The following is a 12,841-nucleotide window of genomic DNA, read 5'->3' as shown; positions in this document are numbered from 1 at the left end:
CATCTGCTGCCCTGCACCTGCCACAGATAATGTTGAATAAATAAAAGTTTGCTGGACCTTACCTGCTGGACTCAGCAGCTGTAATGGCAATCAGGGGAGGTATCCTCAGTGGAAGAGTTGTGGGCCTTGGGATAGTCTCAGTATCATTCCTTTTATCCCAGTCTGCCTGTTCTAGCTGCCTGAAAGCCAGCGGGGGAAGCTGGATATTACGGGACGATAATCTTCTCACAAGATAGGGCTCCATTCCCTGGGAAGACTCTTCATCCTCAGTGCTGTGATGCAGAGCTTCTTCTGAAACCTATGATGAAGGCAAAAAAATACCCACCATATAACAAAACATGAATAATGTTAATTTGATAACCCTTGTAATTTCTCTCCATAACTTAGTTTCTAATAAATATTATTTGCACTTTAATATCCTTTTTGAGAAAATTAAAAGGAATGGCAAAATATAGTAAAGAATTTCAAGGGTTTAAATAATTTGGTGTTTTAAAAGCAAAGAAAAAACATTTTTATCCTGAGATTAGCACACTGCTGTTTAAAACACTTATTCATACCTCTATAGAGAACAAAAGCTTTGCATTAGACTTATTTCCTTCCCATAAAATATGTGCTTCCCTACAACTTATCCATCTTTTGGAAGAACTGAGAACAATTACTGATAATATTTTTTTTTTTAAGAGCAGTAAACAGATATTTGAAACTATACACCTCTTGACTAAAAACAGGAGAAATTTCATCTTAAATTTTCGCAGGTATCCCAACTCCCATCTTTCTTTCTTTCTTGTTCACAGTAATTTCATGCTAATGGTAAGAGTTGAGCAGTTTAAATGACCACCATAGTGCTTAGAAGCCTCTGAAGGTGACACCCAACTGAAATCTTATATTTAAGCATTAATAAACATTTTCAATTTAATAATCCAAAGCTATGGTAATATTCTCCAGGTCAAGGAAGAATCACAGATTATTCAGCTAAGAAAGCTCCAATCGGTAGTGATTTAAAGGGGAAAAATTTGTTCTGAAAGTTTTTGAAATTTTTTACAAACAGCTTACCATTGTGAGAGAAAAATCTCAGAAAAAAATCATTTTTCAGAGAGAGCTGATATTCTAAGTAATTTGCTTTTTTCCTCCATTTCTTATACAAAGTCTTTTACCATTACTTGATAAATTGCCCAGCATAGATACCGCTATCTGCACCTTTTGCTATGAATACCTTCCTGTAAAGAAATCTAAGTTCTGAACAAGTCTAAAAATTTTCTACATGTAAATGAAGAATTAGAAAGACAGTCTACATATAGCTTTATATTTTTAAACCTTGGTCAGGTGTCAGAATCCTCATAGTCCCAATACAATACTTGAGACTGCTACACGGAGTATTGGCCTTTGCCAAATTAGAGTTCATGTGTACATATTGTACAGATAATATACATAATATACAAAATAAAGAAAGCTAGACTATGCCCACAATTTACAAGCACACCTCCAGTTATAGCACAGCCATTGGCTTCTGTTTGACCTCCCTCCTGAGGACTGATAGACACCTGAAAGGAAAACTCACTCAGCTCTGTATTCACTCTGTGTGCACAGGAGGTGATGCCTAAAATGCTGGTAAAAATGAGACACAGACACTGCATTATAGAGAAAAGGGTATTACCTTGGTTTAGTATGATCCCAGGTGCACCTTCATCAAAGGTGCTACCATGACGAGAAAGAGCCCTGGTACAACACATATACAACTTTATGGACCTCACCAATTAGCATGCTTATCTAAAATTCCCCAGTAAGAAACCTAACAAATGAAGTAATTGCCCCCTTATTCTAATTACCTCCCCCACAAAAAGGCTACAACTTAGTTTACAAAAACTTGTTCCAGGGATGAAGCTCCATTCAAGGTTGGTGCCTCATGCTCTTGAGATTGTGAGGATGCTTCATCTTCCCCAAAGAATTCTGAACTAGGCTAGAGTACAAGAGTTATAAACATGTGCAGCTAAGATACAGGGAGTAAAAAGTACAGGAATAGGAAAGTATATAAAGTATATAAAAAGGGTATAAAAGTATAATGAAAAAGGACAAAAAACCCATCAGGCGCCGGAGGAGCCATCCATGAAACACTTTTTATGATGAGTAGTCACACTAGGTTTGCATGGCCAGGCTTTGGTAGAAGTTGCCATAAGCTGTCCCCACATCTGACAGAGCCAATACCAACCAGCTGGAAGATGGACACACAGCCCAGCCCATCAGTAGTGGAGGCAGCACCTCTGAAATAACTTATTTCAGAAAGGCAAAAAAAACCCCTAAGCAATTGCATCCAGAGGAGAAATGAGAATATGTGAGAGCAACAGCTCTGCAGACCCCCAGATGAGTGGAAAAGGAGGGACAGGAGGTGCTCCAGGCACCAGAGCAGAGGTTCCCCTGCAGCCCATGGTGCAGCCCATGGTGAGGCAGCTGTGCCCCTGAGCCCATGGAAGTCCCTGGGGATGCAGAGATTCACCTGCAGCCCATGGAGGAGACCCACACTGCAGCAGGTGGATGCCTCAAGAGAAGCTGCAACTCCACTGGAAGCCCATGCTTGGAGCAGTTTATGAAGAACTGTGGCCTGTGGGAAGGACTCAGGTTGTGGAGAAGGCTCTCCCGTGGCAGGCACCACAAGGTGGAGCAGGGGAAGAGTGTGAGAAGTTCTCCCTCTGTGGAGGAGAGCAGTGGAAACAACATCATTAATTGCCCACAGCTCCCATTCCCCATCCCCCTTCTGTGATGGTGAGGAGGTAGAGAATTCTGGAGTGAAGCTGAGGCTGGAAAGAAGGGAGGGGTGGGTGGAAGGTGTTTTAAGATTTAATTTTATTTTTCTCATTAACCTGTTCTGATTTGATTGGTAATATATTAAACTTCCTCAAGTCACGTGAGTTTTCCCTGTGATGGTAACTGGTGAGTGATCTCTCCCTAGTCTTATCTCAACCCATCAGCCTCTCATGAGTCTTTCTCTCCCCTGTCCAGTTGAGAAGGGGAGGGATAGAGTGGCTTTGGTGGGCACTTGGCACTCAGCCAAGGTCAATCCACCACAGTAATATTAATGAGCTCCATTTATACTTGGAGCTTGAGCAGTTGCTGTAAGCAAATCATTTCCAATTTTTAATCATTAAATCTTAATTAATAATTTAGCTATTTTTCTTAATCCAGCTGCAATATAGTTTAAGAAAATAAATATTATAAAATGGTATGCATTAATGCATATACTTTGAAGGAAATCAACAGTAAAATCAATCACTGTAAAAAATACGACAAGAATTAATGTGTTATAGTCACCCAGGGAGAAATTTAACTTCATGCTTGTATTTTCAGTGTGTGCATAGTGTATATTTAAGACAGCTGAATAAATTTAAAACAATAAATTAATTATAGTTCTGCAAGAAATGAAAAATACTGATATCAAAGATAAAAATAGTCTGTCACATGATGTTACTTGATATATTTCACCAGTTGTGGTTTTTTGGGGCAGCTCTGAACATCATAAAAGCCCTTGATGCACAGCCACAGACAGTCAGAATAAGATATCTGAACTGAGAAAGGGAATTCACTGGGCAGCTTCTTCTTCAATTCCTATTGAAAAATTAGAGAGGTAGAGGAATGTGACCTGAATAAAACCAGAAAGAAGTGGAAAAATTCCCGTGCAAATATTAAAACCATGCTTTGGAGAAATCAAATTATAGACACCTAATGTTTATTTCAGTGACAATGAAAATTAAATTAATTTGATGAAAAATTGGCCACACATTCAATCCTCAGGCTTCTAAATCAGGAAATGTTCATCATACTTATTTTATGAATCTTGGCAAACACGAGAAAAACATGCTTTTATAGATTTTCCTAATTTTTGAACATTATTTTAAGAAGCACTATATTTAAGCCACTTATACCAGTATTCCTTTAGGAAATTGTTGGGCAAGCATAGCAAAAACCATTGCTGTCATTACCACAAAACCACTAAGAATGAAAACCAAGCTTTGGAATGGCAGGTGTGTGATCTACTACATAAAATGATCCAAGATCATTCTAATAAAACAAAACAACTCCAAAAAATGGTGCTTTTCCTGACATTTCTTATCTCTGAGAATGTACAAAAGAAAAACAAAATTCCTATTAAGTGTCTGTTCATGAAATCTGTTAAATGGAACATATTAGGCTTTCGTTTTCACCTTTAAGGTCTGGAAGACTCTCTGTTAATCCCTGCCCTGTAACCAATTAACTGAATTCTAGAACACGACAACCTTTCAGATTCCAATTAACTTACTTCAACACTTTTTGTCTAGAGCAGACTCTGGGCTGGGACATTTTAAAGTGTCTGTTTCCTTTTTTCATTTTTTCCTGGTTGGTTAACTTAATGCTCAAGAGATCATTTGCTAGCCTTCTAATTAGCTGGCATGTTTCTTAGTTCTTATCAGTAATTGCTCATTAGTAGGCATAGATTTTTGAGAAAAAATAAGCGATTGTAACCTAACGAACAAAAGTCAACCATATATCACAAGTTTGCTAGAAAGTAAAAACAGCCTGAGAGAAGTCAAAAAGTAGAGTCCTGACACTGAAATGCAGACTGGTTTTTTGCCACTTCTCTGCAGACCACTTGGGACATGTAACAAGATTATCTATTTCTCACCTTCCTCAGTGTTTCTTTGAAAACATTTTGTAAAAGTATCACAGCATACACCCCTAACAAAGTAGTTGTGTGGTGTCAGTTCTTGAATCACCCATAACCAGCCCACCCTAGCACACCTTCCCTTTCTTTCCAACCGCAGCTCAATCTTGTGACATCGATCAGATGACTGTTGGTATCCTAAAGTTTTTCCTTTCTCTTCCAAGACCAAATAGGCAAACATCCAAGTACTTGAAAAACCCAGTGCTGCAGTTATTCTTCTAACAGCTTTGACATGCCAGCACAGTGCTCTTTAAAAGAATACTAGTCAGGGGAAAAAAGGGTACAGTGCCTTAACCTCTGTGTGTGTTCTTGCGTTACAATGTCATGTCCAATAGCAGAACTGAATCACAAGGTACCTGAAAAATAGTTTGTTTACCTGCAGCCCACAGGCATGCTGAGTACCAAAGAGCCAGAAGCTACAATGAAAACTCATTTTGGATGTTTGATACCATTTCTCCTAATAAACAATAGTGTTGTTACTATCCCACCTACAGAACAACTTCCTGACTCAGCTCTGTGACTCAAGACTGTCTTGAGTCAGAAAATAATAACCTCTAATAATTCTACCCACATCTGTACAAAATAATTTATTTACACCAGAATATTTTGGGGAAACCACCTAGATATTAATTTTATTGTTCTACTTAGAACAAGAACTAGTTACTTTATACTTTAATAAAGGATGCCATAGCAGTATTTATAATTACTTAGGGCATTCAAACAGTTCATCTAAAATACAGTGGCTTGGTACTTAGTGTGTTTTACAAACCAGTAATACATTTACAGGACACAAATAGGTGCTGGCTTGAGAATAGTAATATCTGGACTTTCTTCTCTGCTTTACTCTGAATGTTAATGGTTACACTGGCAATGCTTTCACCATCACTATGCCTTAGCTTCTATACCTGAAGAACTGATAAATTCCCATCGAGCTATAGGTGTGTTTGAGATCCACTGGCACTGTCTATTAGCATAGCTATTATAGAGCTAGACTAAACACACTACTCTTCTTTCATGCAAAGCTATACTTTCCATTCCTACATCCTCTTCACTTCTTCCTTACCAATAGCCATTTTAATACTTTGAAACTATAACTCAAGGAAACTATCAATCCAGTAAGTGTTCTTGCTCTTGGATTCTCTAATTTTTATTAAAAAGTAAATGAGAATATATTATTCACAAACCATTTCAATGATGCATTTCACTGTGACTAGATTTATTGCTATTCATTACTCGCACTATGGAAAAGGAGAAAACAATGATGATTCATACTCCTAAAATCGTAGTTAAATAAAATTAACTTTTATTTTGTCAGGCAATTCTTTCCCTTTTTTTCTTTTTTATGATGCAAATATTTTTAGTGAAAAAAAGCCTCTACTTCTGTTCAGAATAATTGTTTTGCTGTTTCTTCAACTGGTGTAAAATAATTACACCATTTAAAATGTGAATATGTATCTCAACATAAATTAATTAGTCATTTACATTAAAAAAGTCACAATTTTCAGTGATAATGTAGTTAATTAGATTAAAATAGTGGAATTGTTAATAGTGCAAGGAATACCCGTGTTTATTTCTGTTATATGTTTAGAAGGATAAAAATTATATACTTAAGTCAAATGAAAAGGAACTAATTTGTAGGCCATTAATATGTAGAATTCAAGGGGAAACATATAATATAAAGAAATTATTTTCACAGAAAAAGTCTAAAAAAGATGGTACAGGGTACTCTAGCTCTTCTGTGAATGACAAATCCTGGGAAGCAAGGGAAGTCTGAAAGGACTGGAAAAACACCTGTTCTAGGAGAACAAATTAAAGGACTCAAATTCCAATAGAAGAGTGGACATACCAATATCACACAAAGAAATAAATCATATAACTATACAGATGTAAAAAGAATCCAGTGAATCTAACTTTATAGGAAATACCTGCTCAAACAAACCACTGCCATTTTGATGGTACATACAACAGAGTTTTGTAAGACACCAACATGAAACTGATTAAAAAAATAGTGCTTTACAAGTATGTCTTGAGTTCTTGAGGGAATTTGCTACAGGACTTTCAGGTTCCCAGACTCATGTGCATGGGGTTATTCTCAATTTAGCAGAAAAATGAGGTCTAACTCAGTAAAGACTCCTCGGTCCCAATCTACATTCTTAGAATCTTAGAATCATAGAACCATTTATCTTGGGTAAGATTTTCAGAGCATTGAGTCCTACTGTAAAACTAATGCTACCAAGTCCAACAGTAAGCTGCATCTCTGAGCACCCCATCTACGCATCTACATCTTCTGAACACCTCCAGGGATTATGACTCAACCACTCCCCTGAGCAGCCTGGTCCAATGCTCGGCAACACTTTCAGTGAAGAAATTTTTCCTAATGTCCTTTGCAAACCTCCAACTGTATGTCTTGAGGCTGTTTCCTCTTGTCCTGTCATTTGTTTCTTGGAAAGGCAGGGTAGGTCTATCTCAGAGGTTAAGTAGGTCTATGTGTCCCACAGGTCTAAAATCCAAGGCTACAGCCTCAGGACTTTGTGTACATTTCCAACATCTTCAGCCCAGGTACTGATGTATTAGACAGTTTTCTTAGTCTTGCACTTCTTTAATCAGAAAACTTCCCACAAGCTCTTCTTTTTTATCTCTAGTGATTATTCTTCTGACAGCATGTTTTTTGAAAATTGTCTGCAGATAAGGAGATGCTCAGCAATGAAAACATCATGCCAAAGCAAGGGAAAAAAAAATAACTGAAGCAAGTTATTCAAAGTCATGTTGATGATATAGACAGTTTTGAATTTCAGATCTGCTCATATAGGAGATTATGCCAAGAGTACTGCATTCTCTGCTTCACATATAATGAAAAACCTGTAGGTATACAGACTTAGATTTTGTGGGCTTCAGGGAGGCAGAACTACACTCACTTCAACTTCATGACGCATTGTCAGTTGCGTAGGAGGACCCAATTCAGTAATAATCTCAAATCCTATGGAATTCATAACGAAGTTACATACTTGTCAGAATGTTCCAAAAATGTTAGTACAAGATTAAGCCTGTTAATGGCACTTGAAAAATCAAGAAACAAAGGCTCACCCATCTAGCCCTAATTGTATGGTAACTGTTGTTATTATAAAATGAATTTGTTTGCTGTTATCTGGAGCTCTGCAAAGTGTACTCAGGTATACTCGACACCATGTGGGAAGAAGCTGAGATGCACATGTACAAAAAATTGGAGTTCCTAACATGGAAAAAAGCTTCTTCCATCCCATTACCTAAAGAAAAACATTATATAGCATCACATATGTCAAATTTTCAGGATAAGTGAAAGTTTTCAAACAGATGCTTTACTTGTTGCTGTAAATGCACCTTTATAACAGGGACATACAAGAGGAAGCTGACAAAATATTCATGTTAACATTTTTCTTTCAGATCCTGAAACAAGTGACTTTATTGCCAAAATACTGGGATGGAGTTCCCCCACTGATCTCATCCAGCTTCTGGAAATGAAGCTCTTATCAGTAATTTTTTTCCCAAGAAATATGCTAAAAGAGGGTCATAACATTACAAGCACATTACAAAATGTTGTGGAGCTTTATTGTAAGACATGGCCACAGCAAAATAATGTAGAGAGGTCTTTCTAGGTCATTTCCCAAAAGGGAAATTCATCTTTTTTAATGACAGGCCAGCTGCAACTCTGAGTATAAAGCTTTAACCCATAAGTCTTTACCTCCTATTTTTCCACTCTAAGAATCAGAACTATCTAGCAGTTCATATGATTACTTAGGCACGTACACTAAAATACAGGTTTGGCCTCTCTGTATTTCCAGTATATATTTTGAAAATTCTCAGACTCAGATAATTGCCTCAACTGCCGTTGCCAAATGTGAGCTCCATACATTTTAACTCTCCCATCAATAAACCCCTCCACCACTTCTGCCCTGCCTATCCCTGCTGAACACCCTGTAGCCATCCAGGAGGACACCCCAGTCACAGGATTCATCCTGCCAGGTTTCCCTTATGCCAGTTATGTCAAATCTCTGGGACAAAGCCAAAGCTTGTTTATACTCTTATTCTCAGAAATGCAAATAAAAATACATTAACCTCAATATGACTGAAGAAAGTTTAGCCTTTTTTTTTTACTGCACACACTACTCTTCTTCAATTTTGCCATCATTCTACCACAAAAATATTGGGTGACTGAGTTTTTCAGGATATTCATGCATCTGAAGGCATGTCTACTTCCCTGTTGCCACAACTAATAAATAATTTTTGCAAAAAAATCTCCATTACCAGCATAAGAAATTAGCATGGCTGAAGAAAAAGTGTGTAGAATTTGTTTCTGCCAGCAAGAATGGGTAAATGAGATTAGTTCCATGATTGTTGATTACATGCAACAGAAGCTTAGCAAACCTAGCTGCCTGGACAAAATGAACATTACAGGTGGAAAAGCTACAGACTCAATCCTGTAAATAAGTTTTACCAGAATATGTTTTGTAAATTATCTGAGAAAATCTTTGTCAAGCTGAAGAAAAGAAGGATATAACCCACCAGTATCATGCTTCCACAGTGTTGTTTTGTAATGTTCTGAGACTACAGGTTTTTTCAAAAGCTGAGTTCTGGATTAACCTGTCTCCTTATCCTCTCTCTGTGAAGGGAGCTGAATTACACAATAACTTTCCTAACTTGCAGGGAAAACAAATTTTAGAGAAATAGGAGTGATATTAAAATATCCCATCCTTAAAAAAAGAAATTACAGAAGAGAGCAATATTTAAAAATTGCATAACAGAACAAATTACTAGTTTGAATAGAGATGTCTAGCTGCACCAAGAGAGAAAAACAATAATTTCTGATCTAGGCATAGTCCTGCTAAGCCATATCTACCCTTGCTTTTATGGTGTGCTAGAAATTTGTGAATTTAAATATACTTCCATAAAGTTTTAGAATTCTATAAATTTCACCAGAGTTTAAAAACCAAGAAGCAACAAATTTTAGTCAAGCAGATGAATATCCAGAAGTAACTCACTTGAAATATTTCATTTTCTTACAGACAAATCTATCAGAGTTAATTGAATTAAATAACACAAAACAAAATAAAAGAAAATAATCTTCTGCAATAATGCAATTATCCCTTGTTGTACTTAAACAAGTATTCCTGAAAGACGTTGTGCTGGTTTTGACTGGAGTAGTTAACTTTCTTCACAGTATGGTGCTGTGTTTTGTATTTGTGCTGAGCACAGGGTTGACAATATAGAAATGTTTTTGTTATTGCTGAGTAGGGCTCACACAGAGCCAAGGCCTTTTCTGCTTCTCATACTGCCATGCTGGTGAGGGGACTGGGGTGTCACAGGAGGATGGCAGGAGACAGCCAGGACAGGTGACTGCAACTGACCACAGGGATATTCCACACCATGTGACATCATGGTCAGCATACAAAGTGGGTGAAGAAGGAGGAAAGAGGGGACATTTGAGGTGATGGTGTTTGTCTCCCCAGGTCACAGTCACACATGATGGGGCCCTGCTCTCCTGGAGGTGCTGAACACCTACCTGCCCATGGGAAGCTGCAGCAGTGCAGGTGAATTCAATCCTTGTTTTGCTTTGCTCGTGTGTGTGGCTTTGGTTTTCTCTATTAAGCTGTCTTTATCTCAACCCACAAGTTTTTCAGCTTTCCCCCTTCCAACTCCTCTTCCCATCCTGCTGGTGAGGAAGTGAGCAAGCAGCTGCGTGGTACTTGTCTGCTGGCTGGGTTTACACCATGACTGACACTAAACTACAAGTAGAGAAATTTGAACCAGAATCTTCTGCATATCAAAACTGAATTTTTCAAGTTTTAAATGTCATTATTTTAATAGTATCCTTTTATGGTCAGGGAACAGAGCTGCCTCAAAGCAATCCAGCAATGGTTTAAAAGGAAAAACCACTTCAATCTTCTTGATGGGGTATACTTCTTGCATTTCAAGCTGTTTCTGAGCAGGACAATACTAAACCTGACTATATACAATTTTTGGAGGCATGACTGTTACTTTAAGTGTATGTTATTATACAGTTCACTTTATCAGGAAACAGTACAAGAAAAAGATACTTGCATTTTGCTCTAACAAGAAATACATTAAAGAAGTTTCTGAAGTCTTCATAATGTACATCAAAGCTGCAACCCAAGGTGCAGAAGCCATATCTTTCTAGTTCACTTAGACTGCTTTAGCTTTAACAGGACTTTTAGTTATTATTTTTTTACCAGTTTACTAGAGTTTTCTGTTTGCCCACCAGAAAGCAGTACACAACCAGAAAGTTTCTATTCAGAACAAATAAATATTTGAATCTCTATTCAGAATAAATGTGTATCCAATTTTAGTTCTACAATTAAAAAAATATTGAGAGGAAAACAGCTTCTTATTTTGTTTGATACAGGGAGAGATGGCCATACATTCCACATTAATTCCACACTTAGCCCAGTATACTATCTGAAGGTACTTTGAAGGAAATGATTAGGGAAACTGTGCTAGAAAAAGGTCAAGACTAAAAGCAATCCACCTCCACATTGCTAATATTCATTCCTTCATTAAAACCAAGTTTAAAATATCCTTGTGTACAGGTTTCATTTGGACTGTTGCATTTAAAAGTAGAAACTCATAGTTAATTCTATTTATTTATGTGCTTTTTTTCAGTCTATTTATACAATTTCCTTTTACACTTTGCAATTTTTATTTCTACATTTTCTGCAAAAAACTACTCCCTTTGGCCTTCAGATTCATGTCAACTATTACTTTTTTCTGTATGTCTTTCCAGATAATACCTAATATTCTATTTATCTTTCCAACCACTGCTGGCTATTGCATTCATTTTGGCAGACAAATACTCACAATTATGTCTAATTCTACTCTGAGTTGAAATAGGTGATAAAAAAATTCCTTTACTACAAACTTATAGTGATTTTATATTTCCTATGTGCATTTTTTGTTACTTGTCAATTCTGCTAGGCAAAGAATAGTATCCTTTGAAGTATCTTAGGACCACAGAACTACAGAATGATTCGGGTTAGAAGGAACTGTAAGGATCATCTAGTTCCCACCCTGCTGCCATGGGCAGAGAACCCACCACCAGACCAGGTTACTCAGAGCCCCATCCAGCCTGGTCTTAAGACTAAATCAGTGGAATTATTAACTTTAGGCAATTTAAGTCTTTTTTTTTTTCCCCAGAAATTTAAGACCAAGTTTTTATTTTCCAGCACATTACCTTGCAAAGAGGTATCTATAAAGTTCCCAGGTAAAGATATTTGAGAACAATCCCTGACAAAGAATCTTCATTTGCACCTATTGGTTCAGACTAATTTTTCAAAGAAAGAAAACTACAAAGCCAGAAAGATATTCAATTTCATATGCTTAGTCAGTAGGGAAATAGAATGCTGAAACATGAACTAGTAAGACCATGTAGCTCAAGTTAAATGTTTATATTCTATGAAGTAATAATGATGAAAAATATTTTATTGCACATAATTGTAAAAAATGTAACTTGACAAAGGCAAGTAAAACAAAGAGCATAAACAGAAGTCATAATTTCAAGATGCTCTTCCTGCATTTGTAAGTCATGCTTTCATTCTGAAAAAAAAAACCCTATGCAACCTACTGTGTCAATAAAAGTATATGGAGAGTTCTGCTACAGACATATTTGACAATTACTAAGGCACTTATATGTAAATACTCAAAAGAGAAAAGACAGAAAAAATAAAAAGGAAAGAAGGAGAAGGAATGAAAGTCTTAAAGCAAATCACACTGTGAAGCAGAAAGCCAAATAATCACCCAAATACATTCTTTTATGAATAAATTCAACAGTATAAGTTTATTACTATAACCATCTTCTCTTCACAAAAGTTTATCTTCTTTAAAATAGAAGTATAGTTTTAATAGTTTCATTCTGGCACTTCCATCTACACATAAAAACTTGAGAAGAATGATTTAAACTCAGATCACTTGAACTGCCAAGGTAAGGGAAGAAATTCAAATTATAACAGCATTCAAGACTGCAATCTTATGGAGAGGTCAGGTAGGGCTGCTACATCTCTGTGCTCATGCTTCACTAGGTCACTACTATTGCTTGAGCTAATTCAATCATAACTCAAGGTAAACTCCTGGTATAAACCAGTTCCATAACAAGGACATCATGCT

General features: G+C 36.8%; 1 protein-coding gene across 8 annotated transcripts in view; it reads right to left on the bottom strand.

Moving 5' to 3' along the window:
* The window catches only part of PDE4D (phosphodiesterase 4D), a 530,915-nt gene that overhangs the window by 379,478 nt on the left and 138,596 nt on the right, over positions 1 to 12,841 (bottom strand). For all 8 annotated transcript variants that reach the window (XM_085042342.1, XM_085042341.1, XM_085042343.1 and 5 more), the window contains one exon: positions 63 to 298. In XM_085042342.1, coding sequence (XP_084898468.1) covers positions 63 to 298 — 236 coding nt within the window. The remainder of the gene's footprint in view (positions 1 to 62; positions 299 to 12,841) is intronic.

The sequence above is a fragment of the Lichenostomus cassidix genome, chromosome Z (assembly GCF_008360975.1).
Source record: "Lichenostomus cassidix isolate B80296 chromosome Z, HeHo_3.0, whole genome shotgun sequence".
Lineage (NCBI taxonomy): Eukaryota > Metazoa > Chordata > Aves > Passeriformes > Meliphagidae > Lichenostomus > Lichenostomus cassidix.
The sequence above is the reverse complement of the archived record's forward strand: the minus strand, read 5'-3'. Positions and strand labels throughout refer to the sequence as shown.